The sequence below is a fragment of the Triticum urartu genome, chromosome 2A (genome assembly GCF_056163025.1).
Source record: "Triticum urartu cultivar PI428250 chromosome 2A, HENAU_Tu73, whole genome shotgun sequence".
NCBI classification, from domain to species: Eukaryota; Viridiplantae; Streptophyta; class Magnoliopsida; order Poales; family Poaceae; genus Triticum; species Triticum urartu.
The window spans coordinates 716,993,636-717,014,190 of record NC_141874.1 but is presented as its reverse complement, the minus strand read 5'-3'; the positions used below and the strand labels follow the sequence as shown (position 1 = coordinate 717,014,190).

The 20,555-nt window shown below is 47.2% G+C and overlaps 4 protein-coding genes across 4 annotated transcripts; 3 read left to right on the top strand and 1 right to left on the bottom strand.

Annotated features, from left to right (window-relative positions):
• Positions 1 to 322: 322 nt before the first annotated feature.
• Positions 323 to 2,960, top strand: LOC125530632 (endonuclease 4). Its single transcript, XM_048695013.2, has 8 exons — positions 323 to 520; positions 608 to 779; positions 1,589 to 1,681; positions 1,804 to 1,943; positions 2,045 to 2,137; positions 2,236 to 2,303; positions 2,392 to 2,462; positions 2,553 to 2,960. The coding sequence occupies exons 1-8, from the start codon at positions 410 to 412 to the stop codon at positions 2,669 to 2,671; spliced, it is 867 nt and encodes a 288-aa protein (XP_048550970.1). The 5' UTR covers positions 323 to 409; the 3' UTR covers positions 2,672 to 2,960.
• Positions 2,961 to 6,531: 3,571 nt separating this feature from the next.
• On the top strand, positions 6,532 to 11,401 carry LOC125534268 (endonuclease 4). The gene is made up of 8 exons (XM_087545101.1): positions 6,532 to 6,832; positions 6,960 to 7,131; positions 9,777 to 9,869; positions 10,235 to 10,374; positions 10,487 to 10,579; positions 10,679 to 10,749; positions 10,851 to 10,921; positions 11,047 to 11,401. Exons 1-8 carry the CDS (start codon positions 6,722 to 6,724, stop codon positions 11,166 to 11,168), a joined length of 873 nt encoding a protein of 290 aa, XP_087401227.1. The 5' UTR covers positions 6,532 to 6,721; the 3' UTR covers positions 11,169 to 11,401.
• Positions 11,402 to 12,181: 780 nt separating this feature from the next.
• On the top strand, positions 12,182 to 15,894 carry LOC125539998 (endonuclease 4-like). Its single transcript, XM_048703561.2, has 8 exons — positions 12,182 to 12,336; positions 12,442 to 12,613; positions 14,499 to 14,591; positions 14,777 to 14,916; positions 15,019 to 15,111; positions 15,233 to 15,300; positions 15,387 to 15,457; positions 15,579 to 15,894. The coding sequence occupies exons 1-8, from the start codon at positions 12,226 to 12,228 to the stop codon at positions 15,695 to 15,697; spliced, it is 867 nt and encodes a 288-aa protein (XP_048559518.1). The 5' UTR covers positions 12,182 to 12,225; the 3' UTR covers positions 15,698 to 15,894.
• A 149-nt stretch (positions 15,895 to 16,043) lies between these two features.
• Positions 16,044 to 20,352, bottom strand: LOC125539997 (uncharacterized). Its single transcript, XM_048703560.2, has 7 exons — positions 19,850 to 20,352; positions 19,681 to 19,739; positions 17,287 to 17,346; positions 17,120 to 17,189; positions 16,624 to 16,693; positions 16,502 to 16,528; positions 16,044 to 16,396 (listed from the first exon to the last, which is right to left on the bottom strand). Exons 1-7 carry the CDS (start codon positions 20,237 to 20,239, stop codon positions 16,347 to 16,349), a joined length of 726 nt encoding a protein of 241 aa, XP_048559517.1. The 5' UTR covers positions 20,240 to 20,352; the 3' UTR covers positions 16,044 to 16,346.
• Positions 20,353 to 20,555: the final 203 nt, after the last annotated feature.

Below are 20,555 nucleotides of genomic sequence, written 5' to 3'. Positions count from 1 at the left end.
GCAGCAGCTGCTCTGCTCTGATCCTTCCTTGACATTGCCATTGCAATGTGTGAAACGGAGCCAGCGGATAGGGATGGGAGCTTGTTGCGTGCCGCACATGTGAACCACGCCGGCATAATTGCGCATCATGACCGGAGATGCTCACATGGCGCAAGCAACTCCAGCCATCAGCTCACATGGATGTACGACCTTCAGGGCTTCAAACTCCTCTGGTTGTTGTTGCCTTGTTGGGACAAAAGGCATCGGATCGGATGAAGGAATCTTCCAAGTCCAGAACGCGGCCATTGGTTGGCAGGTTGTTGTAAGTATAAATAGACGAGCAGTACACAAGGCAGATGAGACAAGAAAGAAAGCAACACATCAACAAGAGACGCAGAAAGAGAGAGGGCGAAGCTTGAGCTGAGCTAGGATGGGGTTGCTCCTGCTGCTTCACGTCCTGCTCGTCGCGGCGGCGGCGAGGGCCCCGGCGGCGCTGGCGTGGGGCAAGGAGGGCCACTACATGACCTGCAAGATCGCCGACGTACGTGAACCGCCGACCCGTCGTCTTTTTCCACCGCCGCCGGAGGTAGAGGCCGCCAAGCTGAGCTGAGGTGCCGTTTCCGTGCAGGGTTTCCTGACGAGCGAGGCGTCGACGGGGGTGAAGGCTCTCCTCCCGTCGTGGGCCAACGGCGAGCTCGCGGAGGTGTGCTCGTGGGCGGACAGCCAGCGCTTCCGGTACCGGTGGTCCAGCCCCCTCCACTTCGCCGACACCCCCGGCGACTGCGAGTTCAGCTACGCCAGTACGTGCTCTCTCTCTCTCTCTCTCTCATGTTTGCTCTGAACCTTCCATGCATGCATGGCGCCGGGCATATGCATGCATCGATCGATACAACTTCAGCTGTTGTTTACTTTTATTTACTCTCACAACAACCAAATACGGTAATTTTTAAACTTTTGTACTACCCTAGTAACAGCATGCAGCATGTCACGATCGGTAGTTAAGGCGCGCTTTGACCTTTGAGCCCGTACGTACTACGTGCCTAATTAGAGGCCCGTCCCGATGGACACGTTACGTGCGTCCACCTGCTACTGAGCTAGCAACCCATCCATCCATCCATCCATCCATGTGTCTGGTGAGTGGCGGTTAGAGCTAACTGCATCAACATCGTTCAAATAAAAAGGCATATGCCAACAGTTCCCATCTTTGATGGATCGCATCGCATCTCACAAGGAATATTATCATGCATTTGGGGCGAGTCATTATCAGCTTGACTGGACGGTGAAATGTTTTTTTTAGGGAATGGACGGTGAAATGTTGACTGGTGGCTGTCCTGCCAATCGGGTATGGGTTTGCTTGGCTGATTGGGCAAGGGAGTTGGTAGGTGGTGGTAGGTCCTCGTCACCGAATGACAGTTAGAGTGCATGCACCACAAGCTAATGTAACAGTCCTGGAGTTCCACACCGTCGGCGTCGTGGCAGCATAGCAAGATGCGGCTAGCTAGAGTTCCACAAGCAACAACAACTACTGAAAGCCAAGCACATACATGATCGCATATGAGAATTACACACGTGTCTCACGTTATGCTTCGATTGCACTGATTTTGGACAGGGGACTGTCATGACACCAAGGGTAACAAGAACGTGTGCGTGGTCGGGGCCATCAACAACTACACCGCCGCGCTCCAGGACTCGTCAAGCCCATGTAAGCATCACTGATCGACACCCCGTGTTCATCAGTTAGTAACATGCATGCTGGTAGCTAGAATGCCATGGATGATCTTCCCGGCCTCATGCATGCGTTGTATACATTGCCATCGATGGCAGTTGACCCGACGGAGAGCCTGATGTTCCTGGCGCACTTCGTGGGCGACGTGCACCAGCCGCTGCACTGCGGCCACGTCGACGACCTCGGCGGCAACACCATCAAACTCCGCTGGTACAAGAGGAAGAGCAACCTGCACCACGTACGCATACCAGGACACTCGTCTCAGCTCCATGCATGATTCAATCCTAGCTACTCACTGTCCAGCTAATTGACTTGGGTGTTGTGTTTCCAAACTACTAGGTGTGGGACTCGGACGTGATCACGCAGGCCATGAAGGACTTCTTCGACAAGGACCAGGACGCCATGATCGAGTCCATCCAGCGCAACATCACCGTAAGCTACCTCACTAGTCACCTCTGCACCGCATTTCACTCCATTGCTTCAGCTTAATTTCACCTCGAGCAACTTTTGATTGAGTTGATCTCTTGCAGGACGACTGGTCCAGCGAGGAGAAGCAGTGGGAGACGTGCCGCAGCAAAACCACCACCTGCGCTGAAAAGTAAGCTCAACAGTCATCACGATGATGCAATCCAATCTGGTATGTTCAGAGGCTGAATCTGACGGCTGAGAACGACCGAATGCTGCAGGTACGCCCAGGAGAGCGCGTTGCTGGCATGCGACGCGTACGAGGGCGTCGAGCAGGACGACACCCTAGGAGGTACACCAGATTAATAAGATTAGATTAGATGCTTATATGCGTGATTCTTTGGGATAAGTGTGATGAGATCTCCTTGAAACTGGACTGCAGATGAGTACTACTTCAAGGCGCTGCCGGTCGTTCAGAAGAGGCTCGCCCAGGGGGGCGTGAGGCTGGCGGCGATCCTCAACCGGATTTTCAGCGGGAACGGCAGGCTGCAGAGCATCTGATCGACACAGTTTCGAAGAAATTGAGGAAGAATAATAATAAGATCATCGTGTTTGACCAGCGTTATATCTTCGGCAAAATCACCGAATTCACGATTAGATTTGTATTTGTTATCGGTCCACCAAAGCAGCTTAGAGTCGCTGCTGCAGGCCTGCAGCAAATCATTGTATCTGTATGTATGCACGTATATGCCGGTGTCTTGAACTCTTGATTAACTACATTGTATCCTCTTGGTCGAAGGGGCTTAGAGTTGCGGCAGCGAATCATTGTATGTATTATTGATTGACACCATCTTGTCATCTTCGTTTCCTCTGTACGATAGCGATCTACTTTCATGTGATTGTGACCTTTTCGTTTATGCTAAAATAATCTACTTGAGCTACACAAAAGACTGTCGCCGACGTGTCGCATCATAGCCAGTTGGATAGATTGGTCTCTATTTCAAGCAAAAGGCAAGGCAAATACCCAGCTATGCTATGAGTTAGCCGGTAGATAAAACCGTGTCCATAATCCAGACTTGCATTCAGAGTGCAAAAGCAGGTAAGAGGTCAGTTCAGATCAATAACACTAGAGTCACGGACAATCATGGGCGTTTTACGGGGCTTTTACGGGGCTTGCTTCTAACAAATCTCTCTGCCCCCCCCCCCCTCCCCCCTGATTTTCAGGGGTGTGTGGGGCCTTCCCCTCCTAATCTGCAATTCTACTGGTCCACCTCATGTAGCCCGTGAATCCCGTATTAAAACACCCCGTTGATGTAGCATTGTTCAGATAGATTGTTCATGAAGGAAAACACAACATTTATCCTTTTCATGTCTACAGGGTTAAAGATTGACTTTCATAAAAGCGAATTGTTCTATTTTGAAAGAGCTAATGACGAACAAGATGCGTACAAACAAATGTTCAGGTGCGAATTGGGGGCTTTACCTTTCACGTATTTGGGTACACCAATCCATCATCGTAAGCTGACAAACAGAGAATGGAAGTGCATTGAAGATCGATTTGAGAAGAAACTGAGCCACTGGAAGGGCAAGCTGATGTCATACGAAGGCCGATTAATTCTCATTAATTCGGTTCTCACGAGTATGCCCATGTTTCTCTTGTCCTTTTTCGAGGTCCCAATTGGAGTTCGGAAAAGGCTTGACTTCTATTGATCACATTTCTTCTAGCAAGTAATTGTGCTGACAAGTAATTAAGCTCTCGTCATCATAATCCCTGATCTACATGCATGGATCTACTCATGGAAACTGCATACAATTCTAAATCTTCAGTCCACGTGTCTTTTCTTTAAAGGACTTTTATAACTATCAAACGTTCGGATTTTAGCAATAGGCAAGAGCGATTTTTACTTCACTCTAATTATATACATGCATGCATTACAATGACTAATTTTTCTTTCACGTGCACTCCTCCCTCTAATTACATGCATATATGCACTAAAGGACGAAAAACTGATGTTATCCTAGATTCTTTCTTTTTTCAAACTTTAAAATGTTTTGTAGCTCCGCCGCTCCGATTGAAAAACCGTCTTCACAAAAAAAATCGTCTCAACGAGATTTTCAAAATTAGATCCCATGTTGATATGTTTTGATAAATTTTTTTTCGAACCAAAAGTTACCACATCTGGTCTACGTAAGTTATCTTGTCTGTAATACATTAATTACCGTGTCATTTACACAAAGTTTCTCGTGGTATGTTTTCAACAAACTTTTATCCCAGGGTTAAAAAATGATTATGATGTTTGCAGTGAGTTATCAGCTTTGTTGTTTATATTACCATGTTCCGCAAAAGTTATCGAGGTATGTTTTTCAACAATATCCATTCCCTCGGTCAAAAAATTACCGCGATATTTGTATATGAGTCATCAACTCTCATGTGCGTGTATTATTATATTGTTTACACATGAGTTATTGGGAGGCATTTTTTAACAACATTTTTCCTTGGTATATTCTGATGACTTTTTTTGGACAAAAAGTTATCATGCCCATACTACGTAAATTATCACATCTTTGGTACATAAGTTATCAGCTTGTTACCACAAAAACTACCAGGGCATAAAAATGATTTCTCTTACCTTCTCCCCACATGCATGCATACACTAGAGGACATAAAAAGCTAATGTCGTCCTACATTCTCCTATTTCGAAACTCAATTTTTTACCTCAAAAAACGTTGGTCTGATCAAAAAGCCGTTTCAACATAAAAAATTTGACGCGGCCAGAAATTCGAAAGTAGGTCCCATGTTGGTATATCCCCGATGAGTTTTTTTGGTCAAAAAGTTATCAGGCTTGGGTTAAGTAATTTATTAGCTCTATTGTCCGTATATTACCATGTTATTTACACGTGAGCTATCATGAAGTTTTTTACAACTTCTTTTCAGATCAAAAAGTTACCACGCCTTGGCTAAGTAAGTTATCAGCTCTGTTGTGCTTATATTATCATGCTAGTACACATGAGTTATCGAGGGTGTTTTTCAATAACTTTTTCCCGAGTCAAATAGTTACCACATATTACTCTGCTAGTACACATGGGTCACTGGGTTTTTTTTTCAATAATTTTTTTTCCATGAGTCAAAATAGTTACCACGCCTGGGCTAAGTAAGTTATCAGCTCTGATGTGCGTATATTACCATGCTAATACACATGAGTTATCAGCTCTATTTCAACAACACCCCCTCCCTCCTTCAAAGTTATCACAATATTTGTACCTAAGTTATCAGTCTTGTTGTGCGTAAATTATCATCATATTTACAAAAAGAAGTTATGTAAGTCTAGGAGGCGAAACATTTATATAGGAGGCGAAACACTTATGTCTTTAAAATTTGATCATCGGTACAAAAAATTAGACAAGTACAAAAACACAGCACATCGTTCCTTAAAAAACTTGGTCCAGATGGTTCTTCTCATTGTGGAAAGCATTGTTGTTTTCCCACTTTCGAATAAAGTATAAATATCAGCTAACCTATAGCTAAAACAAAAGAGGCAGGCTTAGCCGAGGTGGTAGTGCATTGGTATCGAACAGCAGTCAGATTGTTCCGATCTATTCCCTAAATCCGAACGTTCGGAATTTACAAATTCCGTTCTTTAAAACATTGTTCTGTGATTGTTTAGGACGAGCAGCCATCAATCGTCGACCCATGGTTCGTAGACACTTCGTCGTCCGTTGCGGCTGAGGAAGTGCCAACTCAGAAATTGGAGCACGTAGCGTTGGTTGGGAGTGGACGAGGAGCGCGCGGGGATGGCAGGCATGCTCTCCGTTGGTTTGGCGGCTGCAACGGAGCGGCAGCAGCGACCCGGGGGAGGCGGCGCTTGTTGCGTCACACACATGTAGTAAATGACTAACCACTGCGTGCAAACACTGTCGACGGAATATATTACACGAGGCATTGGGTATATGCTGCCTGTCGTCGTTGGTGAAGGCGTCAACCCTTATCTTCCGATCGTCTAGGACGAGCAGCTATCGGTGGTTTGTGTAAGTGGTCGTCGTCAAGCCGATCATTTATTCATGGTTTTTGTTTGGTTGGGAACCCTGAGTCTGAAGCTCCACGAATCTTGCACGCCTGTGCCAGCCTACCGACCATTCGGAGTTCAGAGGCCGGCCGGAGCCGTAGGCGCTCGTTGGGGGTGAGCAAGAATCAAGCGCGCACGCGGCGTGCAGGAGCTGATCGGCCGGTCGGCCAATTCTGCGGCGGAGCTAGCGGATGGCGACCAGAGTTTGTTGCGTGCTGCACATGTGAACCACGGCGACATAGTTTGCACATCATGGCTGCAAAGCTGGGTGAGGCGCAAGCAACCCCGTCCGTCAGTCTCACATGGAATGGAAGTACCGCTCCCTTGAAGGCTTCAAACTCCTCCGGACATAAAAGCATCGCGGATCAGAACAAGGAATCTTCCAAGTCCAAAACCCGGCCATCTGTTGGCCGGTGGCCGTCTGTATAAATAGGGGAGCAGTACACAACGTGCATGAGACAAGGAAGGAAAGCAACACAATTACACAACACTACAGAAAGACACGAAGAAGCAGAGAGAGAGCAAAGTAAGCTCGAGCTAAGCTAGGATGGGGTTGCTGCTGCTGCTTCAGGTGCTCCTGGCAGCGGCGGCGGCGAGGGCCCCGGCGGCGCAGGCGTGGGGCAAGGAGGGGCACTACATGACCTGCAAGATCACCGACGTACGTGAACCACCCACCGATCGTCGTCCCACGTGATCGATCGATCAATTCTGCTGTACATATCTCCGCCGTAGAGCTAGCTAGGTAAGCTGAAATGAACTGGAGTTTTTCTTCTTCTTACGTGCAGGGTTTCCTGACGAGCGAGGCGTCGGCGGCGGTGAAGGAGCTCCTGCCGTCGTGGGCCAACGGCGAGCTCGCGGAGGTGTGCGCGTGGGCGGACAAGCAGCGCTTCCGGTACCGGTGGTCCAGCCCCCTCCACTTCGCCGACACCCCCGGCGACTGCAACTTCAGCTACGCCAGTACTTACGCTCTACCATCATGCTTGTTCTGAATCAACCTGCCAACCATTTACAATTTCAGCGCCAACCATCATGCTGTTTCTAGGTTTCACCCATGCACACAGCGAAAAAAACACTTATTTTTGTAACTTAGAGAAGAAAGAAAACTTGTTTAGATAGATAGATAGTTTGCTAGGGCTACTGCGCTAGTAACAGCAGCATGTCGCGATCGGAGGTTAAGCCGCGCTTTGACTTTGAGCCCGTGCGTGCTTAATTAGAGGTTCGCCACCACACGTTATTTGCCGTGCTCACATTACTTGCGTCCACCTATTAGACACCTGCTACTGAAGCAACCGGTCCATCTGTTTGGTCAGTGGCAGTTCAGATAACTGCATCAGCATCGTTCAGATAAAAAGGCCGGCATATATGCCAACAACTTCCCTCTTTGATTTTTTTTAAAAAAATTGACAAAGAGTTTCCCTCCTTGATGGATCGTCTCCGAGTCTCCAAATTATCTGGGGCGAGTCATTATCAGCTTCATTGGACGGTGACATGCCTGGCCCGCCAATCAAGCAAGACCTTGTACGATGCAAGATATTTAGGGGAGGTGTTTGGTAAAATAAATTGAGTTTTTCTCAAGCATCACTGCTTATCTCCACAGTAGAGCTACACGTGTGCGGAAGGGAAAGATAGCTACACAAGATCCCCTTTCCTCTGCTCGCCCGAGCCGCTCTCGTGGGCGGCAGGGCGAAAACCTAGCCGCCGCCCGCCAGCTCCCCCTCCCCGCCGCCGCCGGAGGGCGCCACCGGGCGAAGCCCGGCTGGCGTCGGTGGCGGCGGGGTTCCTCTCCCACCTCCCCTGGGGCCCTGTGGCGCGAGACACATGGGTCAGGCGAGGTGCGCGGCGCTGGCGCAGGGCGGCGCGGCGGCGCCCCGGGCTGCTGCGCGACGGGTGCAGCGGGTCGACGGCGCGGCGGCGGCTGCGTGGACCTGGTGGCGGGGCGTGCTGGCTTGGGGGCGGCGGGGCAGCAGTGGCTGCTCCGTCGGATCCGGTGGCCGGCGACGAGGGCTGCGGCGGCGCGGGCTGGGGGCGGCTGCCGGCTTGGCTGGGCCGGCCCCTGGCGTGGTGGAGCTGCTCATCCATGGGGTGGCTGCGTCGGGCGGATCGCGCGGGATGGCCCCGGTTGGATCCCGCGGGATCTGGTGCTGGGGTTCCTTCCAGCGGCGAGGGCTGGGGTCAGCAGGAGCCGCGGGCGGCCGGCGTTGCCGTGCTTAGGAGTGGCAGTGCTGGTGGCATGGTTGTGGCGGTGGCGGGGCGTGTGCGTCCTGGGGTCCGGCCAGGTCTCCTTCCCGGCTTGGGCGTGCGGCGCGGGCAGGCTATTTGTGGCTCTTCCTTGGATGCGGTGGCGGCGGTTCTCTCCCCTTCTTCGACGGACGCACGCTGTCAGTGGCCTCTCGCTAGTTGGTGCCAATCGCCGTGGTGGGGCGAAGCAGAGTGCTTCGGGTGGGAAGGCCGGTAGGATGGGGGCTTCGACGAGGTCGAGCCGCCCGTCGCCGGTCGGGGCCGTGGGCCGCTCCTTCCTTCCCACTTCCCCAACCTGGTGCTTGTTGGTTGCTGACTCGGTGTTCTGAGGCGGTCGTTGCAGTTTTCGGCGATGGTTGGGGTTTGCACTGGCCAAAGCTTGCTCCTTTGATGATTCCAGGACGGTCTGGATGCAGGGCGGCGGTGGGAGGCGTGTTGATCTTGGGCGGATTGCGCGGCTCGGGTGCGGGCGGGCAGACATGGCTGCTCGGGCGGCATGGATGCGGGTGGTTGGCGGAGTGAGGTTGCGTTGGAGGGATTGGTACACCGGGGTACATCACTTGTCCAGTCTCTGTACTGGCCGACGGTGGCAGCGTTCGTGGACGTCGTACCCTCCCTGCAGGCTCCGTCGCGGTGCTCCCTCTCCCTTCAGGTTACTCCGGGTGAAAACTTGATCCGCCGGATCGGACGGTGGCGGCTTTGGTCGTTCCCTTGTTGGAGGCATCGTTTTGGAGTCCTCACTCCGCCGTTGGCCGTCTCATTTCTCTTCGGTGGATTGCTCATGGTGATCTCCGTCGGCTCTAAGCGACGCTTCTTTGTTCATCTTTTTGGTGCTTTGTAGTCGTTGGAGTGGTGGGTTGATGCCCGGCACCCTTGTATCTAGCCTTGGGTGTGTGGTGTGTGTAGTGGGGTGTGTGTTTGTATCGGCTCGCGGTTGTAATCGGTGGTGCTTTATAATATAAAGCGGGGGAAAACCCTTTTTTGTATCTCCACAGTAGAGGCGTTTAATAAAACGTCTACCATCTATAAATAACCATCGATGCTTAAGAAAAAATAACTTATTTCTCTAAATACCTTCCCTAAACGCCTCATATTGTACCAGGCCTAAGTATATAGGTTTGCTTGGGCAAGGGAGTTAGTAGGCCCTCGTCAGCTGCCGACTGAGAGAGTAAGAAGGCATGCACGACAAGCTAAGTTTCACAGGTTAGAGTTTCACAAGCAAGAACAACAACTGATAAAGCCCAACACGTCAATACATATTCCTTTTTACCCGCAAGAAAAAAACACCAGAATTATACAGCCGTCTTAGTTACATAGTACGTCATGCGTGCTTCGATGCCCCTACTGATTTTGATTTTGGGCAGGGGACTGCCACGACACCAAGGGGAACAAGGACGTGTGCGTGGTTGGAGCCATCAACAATTACACCGCCGCGCTGGAGGACCCGTCCAGCCCATGTAAGTACTCCCTCTGTTCACAAATATACGATGTTCTAGTACAGTAACTTTTTTCCTATACTGATGTACTCCCTCTGTAAAAAAATATAAAAGCGTTTAGATCACTACTCTTATATTTATTTACGGAGGGAGTATATAGTTGCTTTTTAGTGTGTTTGTTCGTTCATTTCAGTCTATATGCAGTTCATAATGAAATATTAAAAACATCTCATATTTGTAAACAGAGGGAGTAGTACATACGTGCATGTACGTAGTATCATTTTCTTCACGCATGGTATTGTGTACTGAACATAGAACGTGCACATGCACTGAATGGTATGTATGTATGTATGTATGCATGTATAAATTGTATGTGTATCATCCAGATGATCGGACGGAGAGCCTGATGTTCCTGGCGCACTTCGTGGGTGACGTCCACCAGCCGCTGCACTGCGGCCACGTCGACGACCTCGGCGGCAACACCATCAAACTCCGCTGGTACAGGAGGAAGAGCAACCTGCACCACGTACGTCCTACAGTTCCCGATCGATCACCATTTAGACTTATTAGACCCACTGATCGATCTGTATTAACTGTTCACTGTCTAATCAAACGTTGGTGTGTCTTTCCAAACCTAGGTGTGGGACTCTGACGTGATCACACAGGCCATGAAGGACTTTTACAACAGGGACCAAGACACCATGATCGAGGCCATCCAGCGCAACATCACCGTAAGCTACCTAGCAATTCCTGCACTGTCTTGACTTGCAGTCCATTACCTCGGCTTAATTTCACCCTGAGTAAACTCTGATTATGTTGATCTCTTGCAGGAGGAGTGGTCCAGCGAGGAGAAGCAGTGGGAGGCCTGCGGCAGCCAAACCAAGATCACCTGCGCCGAAAAGTGAGCTTCAAGATCACGATGATGATGAGCCAATCCAACCGCAAAACTGAAAATGTGTATATTCAGAGCTGGATCTGACGGCTGAGAATGGTCGAATGCAGGTACGCCAAGGAGAGCGCATTGCTGGCCTGCGACGCGTACGAGGGCGTCGAGGAAGGCGACACCTTAAGAGGTAGGCGTTGTATGAGATTAATAACTCTAAATCATATGTTTCTTGTCTTGTGTAAGCTTAATTAGTAGTTGGTTAGGGTTCCATTGCAACAAGTGTGACGAGATCTTTTCGACACTAAACTGCAGACGAATATTACTTCCGGGCGCTGCCGGTTGTTGAGAAGAGGATCGCTCAGGGGGGCGTGAGGCTGGCGGTGATCCTTAACCAGATCTTCAGTGGGAAGAATAGCAGGCTGCAGAGCATGTGATTGATACACTGTAGTAGTAGAAGAAGAAATAAAAGAACCGGCTACACAAAAATCACGAATTCGCGATTAATTTTTTTATATCAGTCCACCAAAGCGGCTTAGACTCGCTGTGGTGGCAAATCATTGTATTTGTATGTATGTATGTATGTGGTGTTGTATTTATTGACACCATTGTATCATCTTCATTTCCTCAGTGGGATAATACTAGTGATCTAACCTTCTTGTGATTGTAACTATTTTGTTTCATCAAAGTGATGTGTGCATTAGAACCAGTTGGATAGATTGGTTTGCTTTTCAAGCAAATTCGGAAGAAAAAAACGTGGCATTAACCCAGCCTTGCATCCAGAGTTGGAGAGACGCGCGAGTTTGCGCCATCTCTGTGGTTTCCCATGCATCGTCCGAGTCTGCCTGAGGGGAAATGGCTGAATCAGCCGTTCCTAACGGGCATGGCTGAGAGGTGCTTTAAAGTTCCTGCTATGCAAGCAAACACATCCATTATCTATGTTCGTAATGTTGAAATATATTGTCCACCTTTCTTCATTAGTTTGGATTTTTGGATGAGTTGATTGGTGCATGAATTCAATATAGTATCCGAGCGAAGAGGTCTTGAGTTCAAGACCCTGCCAACGCATCTGCGGCCTACATCCAGCCCACGTCTAAGGACTAAAATAGTTAGACTAAAATAGCCTAGATATAAGGGGGAGTGTTGAAATATATTGCCCTCCATCAGTTTGGATTTTTTGATGAGTTGGCAGGTGCATGAATTCAATACGTAAGATCTTCACACCGGACGCGTCATACAAACTATATATATCCCCATAAGAAGCTTTAGTTCCACTTTAATATCAATAAATAAATAGCTTAACACCATATATAGAGTATTTTCCTGCTAATGTCAATAAATAAATGCTACCGGTTCAGACAAAAAGCAGAACGCGGCCATGGGTTGGCCGGTGGCTGTTTGTATAAATATAGGGGAGCAGTACACAAGGAGACATGAGACAAGACGGAAAGCAGCACAACAACAAGACACGGAGAAGGAGAGAGCTAAGCTAGGATGGGCTTGCTGCTGCTGCTTCACGTCGTCCTGGTCGCGGCGGCGGCAGGAGTCCCAGCGGCGCAGGCGTGGGGCAAGGAGGGGCACTACATGACCTGCAAGATCGCCGACGTACGTAAACCACCGATCCGTCGTCTGCCCAGCACTAGTGATCGATTCCATCTGTTTTCACCGGCGCCGGCCGTAGATCAACTCAGCTGATGTTTATCAATGCAGGGTTTCCTGACCAAGGAGGCGTTGGCGGGGGTGAAGGCTCTCCTCCCGTCGTCGGCCAACGGCGAGCTCGCGGAGGTGTGCTCGTGGGCGGACACGCAGCGCTTCCGCTACCGGTGGTCGAGCCCCCTGCATTTTGCCGACACCCCAGAAGACTGCAAGTTCAGCTACGCCAGTATGTACGCCGGATCTCTCTCTCTCTCTCTCTCTCTCTCTCTCTCTCTCTCTCTCTCTCTCTCTCTATCTATCTATCTATCTCTCTCTCTCTCTCTCATGCAGTCAAGCTTGCTCCAAATCTGCCTAGTACTTCCTCTGTTCCAAAATGTAGGTAGTTTTAGCTTGCTACAACGACATGATGCATCTGCACAATCTCAGCTGTTGCTTAGTTTTATTCTCACAGCATAAAGCACTTAATTCTAAAAAAAGGATGCTAAATAATAGGGTGCATCGATCGCTCTCCCGAGATCCCAATGCGACTAACCGTTCACGCGCTAGCGCTCCCCATGACAGAGTGATCAGCGCTACGCTGTTCGCGCGTCAAGCAACCCCCCCTCCCCCGATCTCTTTCTTCATCCTTCCCGTGCTGCCTGATCTATGGTGTACAAAATCTACATAAAGTTGCCATGTGAACTTTACAAAAAGATTGCCATGTGAGCAGTACAAAAATGTCTAAAGTTGTCGTGTGACCAGTAAATACATTTGTAAAAGTTGACATGATTGTGGAGAACAAAATTATTTGAAGTTGTCATGTCGCGATTACAAAATCTCTACAAACTGCCATGGTTTTAGCAAACACAAAATAGTAATTTTTTGCTACATTAGTTTTTTTTTGAATTTTTTTGGCTACATTAGTCATGATCTAGAGAGGAAAAATTTGTAGAGTTGCCATATGACCAGTACTAAAAATTTATATATCTTCCGTGAATTATAGAATGAATTTGTAAAAATTTCCATGATATGTAAAAATGATGATGATGTATGTATAGCTGCCATGGGGTTATACGGTTACATTCTATGGTAAAAAAAAAGAGTTCATGCACAAAACATAGAGAAGTTGCCATGGTATAAAAAAACTAGGAGACGGGGGGAGGTGGAGTTGCAATTAGGTAGATAATAATTTTCCATGTGATAAGAACAAATATTTTCAAAAATTGATATGTTTTAGATAGAAAAATCGTAAATTTACCATGTGAATATTACAAAAACAATATGTCAATTTGCCATCATTTTGGAGCGAAAGTTTTCTAAAGTGCCATGTGACCAGTACAAACATTTTCTAAATATATAAATTTGCCGTCATTTAGGGACCAAAAGTTTATACTTGATTTTTCATGTTTTAAGGAGCTAAAAATCATAAATTTGCCATGTGACCATTAGATATTTACAAAAAAAATGTTGTCATGTTTCATAGAACAAAATTCCTAAACTTGCCAGGTGAACATTTCAAATTTTTCTAGATTTGCCTTGTTGTAGAAAATAAATTTGTAATTTCCATGTGACCATTATAGTTTTTCTAAATTTGTCATGTTTTGGGAAACAAAAAATTCTGATTTTTCATGTGACCATTACAAACATTTTTGAAAAACTTCCGTGTTTTCGAGAAACACCTTTTCTTAAAACTGCCTCTCGTGCGTCCACCTGCTACTGAAGCAACCAACCTATCCATGTGTCTGGTGAGTGGGCGGTTACAGATAACTGAATCATCATCATTCATTCAGATAAAAAGGCCGGCAGTTTCCCTCTTTGATGGAGAAGGAATATTATCATTTGGGGCGAGTTATTATTAGCTTGACTGGACGGTGGCATGCAATCGAGTATAGGTTCGCTCGTCTGATTGGGCAAAGGGAGTTATGCCCTCGTCACCCGCTCAAGCTTGGAGGCATGCATGCACGACGCGTTTGCCTGAGCAATCGTTGATGCCGCCAAGCTAATGTAACAGTTGTAGAGTTTCACGAGCAAGGACAACTAAACGCCCAACACAAGATCTCATCAGAATTTATGCAATTGGTCTTATTATTATGCCATGCTTCGATGCTCCTTTTGATTTTGATTTGTGGCAGGGGACTGCCACGACACCAAGGGGAACAAGAACGTGTGCGTGGTCGGGGCCATCAACAACTACACCGCTGCGCTGCAGGACTCGTCAAGCCCGTGTAAGCAATATAAGAGCATTTAGATCACTGTAGTGCATTATCAATTTCTTCACAGGTGGCGTATATTGGTTTTTTCAATAACGCTTGATAAGTGTATCATTGCATTGATAGAGGGAAACGGGGGCATATATTGGAGTATATGCAAGTACTAATACTGGATGCATGGCATGTATATCCTCGTCCAGATAATCGGACGGAGAGCCTGATGTTCCTAGCACACTTCGTCGGCGACGTGCACCAGCCGCTCCACTGCGGCCACGTGGAAGACCTCGGCGGCAACACCATCCTCGTCCGCTGGTACAGGAGGAAGAGCAACCTGCACCACGTACGTAACGTACCACCACTAACAGTCGTCTCATCTCCATCCACGATGATTCATAGTAGAATCATCAATAATCATATGCTTACCTGACTATATAATCACTAGGTGTGGGACGTGGACGTCATCGAGCAGGCCATGAAGGACTTCTACGGCAAAGACCAGGACGCCATGGTCAAGGCCATCCAGCGCAACATCACCGTAAGCCAAAGCCAGCAGCTTCTGCACTGCACTGCACTGTCTTGCACTGAATTGCAGCATCACTTCAGCGTAATTTCACCTTGAGTGATTTTGACTGAGCTGTTCTCTTTCTTACCCACAGGAGGACTGGTCCAGAGAGGAGAAGCAGTGGGAGGCGTGCCGCAGCAAAACCAAGACCTGCGCTGACAAGTAGGCTCATCAGTCATGACGATGATCCATTCCAGATGCAAAACCGAATATAGGTTCAGAGGCTGACGGCTTGAAAATGAGTGCAGGTACGCTCAGGAGAGTGCGGTGCTCGCCTGCGACGCGTACAAGGGCGTCAAGCAGGACTCCACCTTAGGAGGTACCGTAGGAGATCGTCAATAAGAATGAATTAGATACATACTTTCGTATGCTTAACTAGTGATTGATTGTGGTTCATTTGGAACGAGTGCGATGAGATCTTTGTTGGAACTGAACTGCAGATGACTACTACTCCGCGGCGCTGCCGGTTGTTGAGAAGAGGATCGCTCAGGGCGGCGTCAGGCTGGCGGCGATCCTCAACCGGATCTTCAGCGGGAACGGCGAGCTGCAGAGCATCTGATCGATGCAATTTCGTCGAAATTAAGGGGGGGAGAATACATCCTGCACTGTCTGACCATGTTATAGCTTCACCAAAATCACGAATTCGCAATTATATTTGGTATATATCCATCCACCAAAGCGCCTTCGAGTCGCTGCTGCAGCAAATCATTGTATCCGTATGAACAGACGTATATGGTGGTGTACTGATTAACACCATTGTATTGTATTGTGTTGTATCCTCTTCACTTTCAGTATAAGTACTATGGTGATCTACTACTTCCAGTGTGCAAAATCAGACAAGAGAGTTCAGATAGTTTTTATTTTTCCTTTTCTTTTTTGTTTTGAAGGAGTTCACAAAGTTCATGGAAGGGAAACACCACATTTATCCTTTTCAGATTTGTATCCTACACATGGAGAACGGTTCATTAACTACTCTGCCCCAAATCCAGAGAAAATTTACTTAAATCAGAGAGGTCTCCAAAGACAGCAGTCGTCGATACAAGTAAAAGTGGACAAAACCTCCTTCCAAACAAATCCTGGAAGAACGATATCAAGTAAACCAACAAAGCCAAGGTTCATTCTTCAGCAGGAGACCAGTGGAAGTATCATCGCTTGCAAAATTCCAGCATTGCTCTTTGAACTCCTATGTTTGAGATGTTGAAGTGGTGTTATAAGAGCTTCAGACCACCAGTGACATCGTCAACCATGTCAGCCGGCCCTGCTCAAATGAAACAGCACAATCAGCAGCGAGATATCAGCTCACTACAAGCCCACAAATTCTGAAAAACATGATACACTTGTGAAAATCATGCATGTAACTTACCAAGTATAGCCATGACTGTTCTGGAATCTACAGGATCGCAAGACAAAAAACAATTCAAGTCATAAACAGACATAATTAAACTGGATGAAGATAATTGAACAAATGAAGGTGAAAGAACTCACTAGGTGCAATCTGTGTTCTTCCAGCATCAATGGTAATGTGAGTTGGCAGATTCATAGATTTTGCTCTCCCCTGCACCCAAAAGTGGGCCCACATGTGATGGGACAAATAACATTGTTCCAAATGATAAGCATGTTTAAGATATAACCGCAAACTTACTTCCATTTTGTTTTAAATACATAGATTAAATAAACGATTTGTAAAGCAAGAAAATGGAGGATAAGACCAAGTAAGAATCAAATGTTTCAAGTTTCTGAAAAAATGGGAAGTGATGAAATTGTTGTTGATGTTTCAGGACAGGACACATTGACCTACAAAATTTCCAGTTTTTGTAAGATGTTTTTTTAATACTATCTTTTTAGTAATTTTAATTCCTCTGATAATTGTTTAAATGGAGATTATCTGATAAGAGCAAATTGTTTAATGACTGGTTTCGTTGATATACCCAAGGTGGTTCCAAGATTAATGTGCCAGTGAACAATAACGCAGAATACTTACTTGTAAAACAAGCATATCTTCCTCGCTTTCTACTTTCACAACCACCTTAACTTGGCCACACCTCTCCCATCTGTACAAGATAAAAATGAACGGAAATTTGTTTTCCCGTTTAGGACACTTGATTATGTACTAGTACAAACAGCAGAAGTAGCTACTGATAACGATACCTTCGTAATGACTTTGGTGCTCTCTGCTGGAGTTTTTTAAACAAGCCCAGTGTTGCATGGCTGAGCAAACAGAAAAAGGAAACAACCAACCATAATTAGCCCACCACTCCCTTGTATTGAAAATAACAAAAAGCATAGTAAAATAAAAAGTGATCACTCATCCACTTCTAAAAACACTCTGAAGCAAAGATACACATGCTTTCTTAATTGAAATGCCACATGTTTTCATATACAGCATGTTTACCATTGTTCAAATATGTTGAATAACCATGATGAGTTCAAGCAACCACCTAGTGTTAGATTGTTAGGTTAACTGTTTCTAGTTCTAGACGAGTAGTCGAGTAGTCCCAATGAGGATTGGTGAATGCCATCATAGGGGTGAAAAATGAGTTTACTTTGGTACCTAGAGTGCTCCCTCACTGTCTGGCCAATCAAATCTGATGGAAACTATATTGGCTTGTTGGCATGGGTACAGAGATCAACATTTGGACATTGCAAAGGTTATAACGCAATAAGCATTAAATTTGCCATGATTTTTGGAGCACCAAATGAAACCTTATCTTTGATAAAGAAGTAAAGCTGGCTTAGGTATTACGGGAGACACTATAGAATATACCATCTATCTATTTTTCAAAAGAAAATGACAATTCCAGTTTGGGATTAGGAGAAGCAGCCAGCTGGTTTGGGCATCAGATCAAACCAAAATAGTCTTCCATTCCCTCACCCCCTCCATCTATATGCCTTTTTTACGTAAGACGTAAGGAATACAGATCACATTCATGGATTGTATACTAAAGCTGCAGGATATATCAGAGTCTTGGACGTAACCTATCCGTCTTTCTGGTCAGTGGCAGTTACAGCTAACTGCTTCATCATTCAGATAAAAAGGTATATGCCAACAGTTTCTCTCTTTGGTGGATCACATCTCACAAGGAATATTATCATTTCAGGTGAGCCATTATCATCTTGACTGGATGTCGACATGCTGACTGGCCTGCCAATCGGGTATAGTTTTGCTTGTCTGATCAGGCAAGGGAGTTAGGCCCTCGTCGCCTACTCAAGAGAGCATGCACGACACATTTGCCCGAGCAATGATGTCCAAGCTCTCCCTGATAAGTGTTGATGCCGTCAAGATAATGTAACGGTCGTATACGTGCTTTTCTTTCCCCTCTTGTAAGGTGACTAGGGCAAAGCCTTCCTCCCCTTGATCTCTGCCGATGAGCCGTGGATTCGCCTCCCATCTACATGCCTCTCCGGCGGCCGGTGGCGGGGAGGGGAATCCTGGTACCTCAGCTTTGGCGCGGCTAGTAGATATGCAGTGTTTCCTTGCTGTCTGATCAAGGAAATCTGATGGAAAATATATAGGGTGGTTGGTATGAGTACAAAGATCAACATCGGGACATCGCAAAAGTTCTACCGCAATAAGCATTCATGCAGCCATGATAAATTTTTGCCTCGGTTTTTGGGAGGACTGAATACTGGTGATCAGAAACCTTGGGTGTGTTTGGATGGTGGCCAAAATCAACCCTACTAAAAAAATCATGACCAAAATTTTGGTCTATATTTGGATGGCAACCAACTTTTTGGCATGCCAATACTTCTTTTACCAATCTAGTTCACTTTTCTTGCCAATGTCGGCCAATTCGTGGGCAAGCAAAAAACTCCACCAAAATTTTGGCCACCCAACTATATGCTAGGGTAAAGCTAGGCTAAAAGCAAACATACCCCTTGTCTTGGATAAAGAAGCCAGCTGGCTTAAGTGTTATGGAAAATACTACCATCTAGTTTTCAAAACAAATAGCAATTGCGAAGAATTAGGTGAGGCGGCTACCTGGTTTGAGCATCAGGCCAAACCAAAATAGTCTTCCATTCCTTGAACCCCTACACCCCAATACTTTTTGTAATGTAAAAGTAAGATGTAAAGAATGCCAATTGCAGTCATGAACTGTGTACTATAGCTGCAGGATAGTTCTAAGAAAGGACATGACATGCACCATTGGCACTTAGCAGACATGTTCATAGAAAACAAGTAGCAAGAAAAATAACAGATTGCCACATGGCTTTGGCATGAACAATTTGTGTGCAACTGCATTCATTCCAGAAAAACATCTATATTAACAGAAAGGGAAATTTTGTCTATTTCATAATCATTGTTCAATTTGAAGCTCATAAAAATATGTCATGATCAGCTGTAACAACAATCTAAAGTGTCAAACAGGTATGCCAGCCCAATATCGCCTGTTGTAAACAGTAAACATGGGCAAACTTAACAAGACATCAACTCTTAACAACATGATACACTGACCATTTCATCACTCTGTGTTAACCATCGATATCGGTTCCCAATCTAGTAAGTTTCTATTCTTAGCCAATCCTGATACTGAAATGTGTTACCTGCATTGCGCAGCGATTTTCCCCTTTCCCATCTTTAGGTCGTTTCTCACCACAAGCACCTGCACCAGCAAGAACATCAGCCAAGTTATTTCCCATTCCCTCCCCCAAATGAAAATTACCAAAATCCGAGTAAAGGGAAGAAGTGTTGGCTAGAAAGAAACTCCAATACCATCTTGAAATCCTCTATTATCTTGGCGAGGTTCTCGATCTCCAGGGGGGCGGCGGCGGTCTGGACCTGCGCCCTCTCGGCTTCCCTGGCGGAGTCGGACTTGGTCACCACGTTCCGGGACCAGAACAGCAGCCTGAGCCCGGTCCGCTTCCGCCCGGCGGCTCGCTTCGCCGGCCGGGCGCGGCCGGAATTTTCGTCATCATCTTCGTCCGAGTCGTCCTCGGAATCGTCGTCGCCGGAGTCGGGGGCGGCGGCGGCGTGGATGGGGAGGCGGGCGAGGGCGAGGAAGTAGCCGAGCGCGAAGCAGCCGGCGGCGCCCGCGATAGCGGTGGCCGCGCCAGGGAAGGAGACGGCCACGGGAAGAGATAGGACGGAGGCGGAGGCGCCCATCGGGGTCGCCGTCGCCGGTGGCGGCGGCGGCGGCGGCGGGGCGATGGGGCGAGGGGTAGGGGAGAGAGGAGTGGGAGGTGGTTTGGGTGTTACGACACCGTGGGGTTTGGGGATTGGTGGTTTTGGCGAGGTGAAGCTGACACGCGGGGCCCACGGTTCAGTGGGTGTGTCCTGCCCAGCGGCGTGGTTTTTTTTTTACAGGAAAAAAAAACAAAGCCGCTGGGCAGGACACACGGTTCAGTGGGTGTGTCCTGCCCAGCGACATGGTTTGGTGAACGCGCCGCATTGATCGATTGAAAATTTGTAATTAAGTGTT

Bases quoted from the DNA above. Each gene is read 5' to 3' on its own strand.
- LOC125534268 (XM_087545101.1), top strand. From the start codon at position 6,722: ATGGGGTTGCTGCTGCTGCTTCAGGTGCTCCTGGCAGCGGCGGCGGCG. The intron at 9,870-10,234 runs GTAAGTACTCCC...TGTATCATCCAG, and splicing joins GGAGGACCCGTCCAGCCCAT to ATGATCGGACGGAGAGCCTG. The intron at 10,922-11,046 runs GTAGGCGTTGTA...ACTAAACTGCAG, and splicing joins GGAAGGCGACACCTTAAGAG to ACGAATATTACTTCCGGGCG.
- LOC125539998 (XM_048703561.2), top strand. From the start codon at position 12,226: ATGGGCTTGCTGCTGCTGCTTCACGTCGTCCTGGTCGCGGCGGCGGCA. The intron at 12,614-14,498 runs GTATGTACGCCG...GATTTGTGGCAG, and splicing joins CTGCAAGTTCAGCTACGCCA to GGGACTGCCACGACACCAAG. The intron at 15,458-15,578 runs GTACCGTAGGAG...ACTGAACTGCAG, and splicing joins GCAGGACTCCACCTTAGGAG to ATGACTACTACTCCGCGGCG.
- LOC125530632 (XM_048695013.2), top strand. From the start codon at position 410: ATGGGGTTGCTCCTGCTGCTTCACGTCCTGCTCGTCGCGGCGGCGGCG. The intron at 1,944-2,044 runs GTACGCATACCA...CCAAACTACTAG, and splicing joins GGAAGAGCAACCTGCACCAC to GTGTGGGACTCGGACGTGAT. The intron at 2,138-2,235 runs GTAAGCTACCTC...GATCTCTTGCAG, and splicing joins CCATCCAGCGCAACATCACC to GACGACTGGTCCAGCGAGGA.
- LOC125539997 (XM_048703560.2), bottom strand. From the start codon at position 20,239: ATGGGCGCCTCCGCCTCCGTCCTATCTCTTCCCGTGGCCGTCTCCTTC. The intron at 16,694-17,119 runs GTAAGTATTCTG...TTTTGGGTGCAG, and splicing joins AAGATATGCTTGTTTTACAA to GGGAGAGCAAAATCTATGAA. The intron at 16,529-16,623 runs GTGAGTTCTTTC...GCGATCCTGTAG, and splicing joins AAGAACACAGATTGCACCTA to ATTCCAGAACAGTCATGGCT.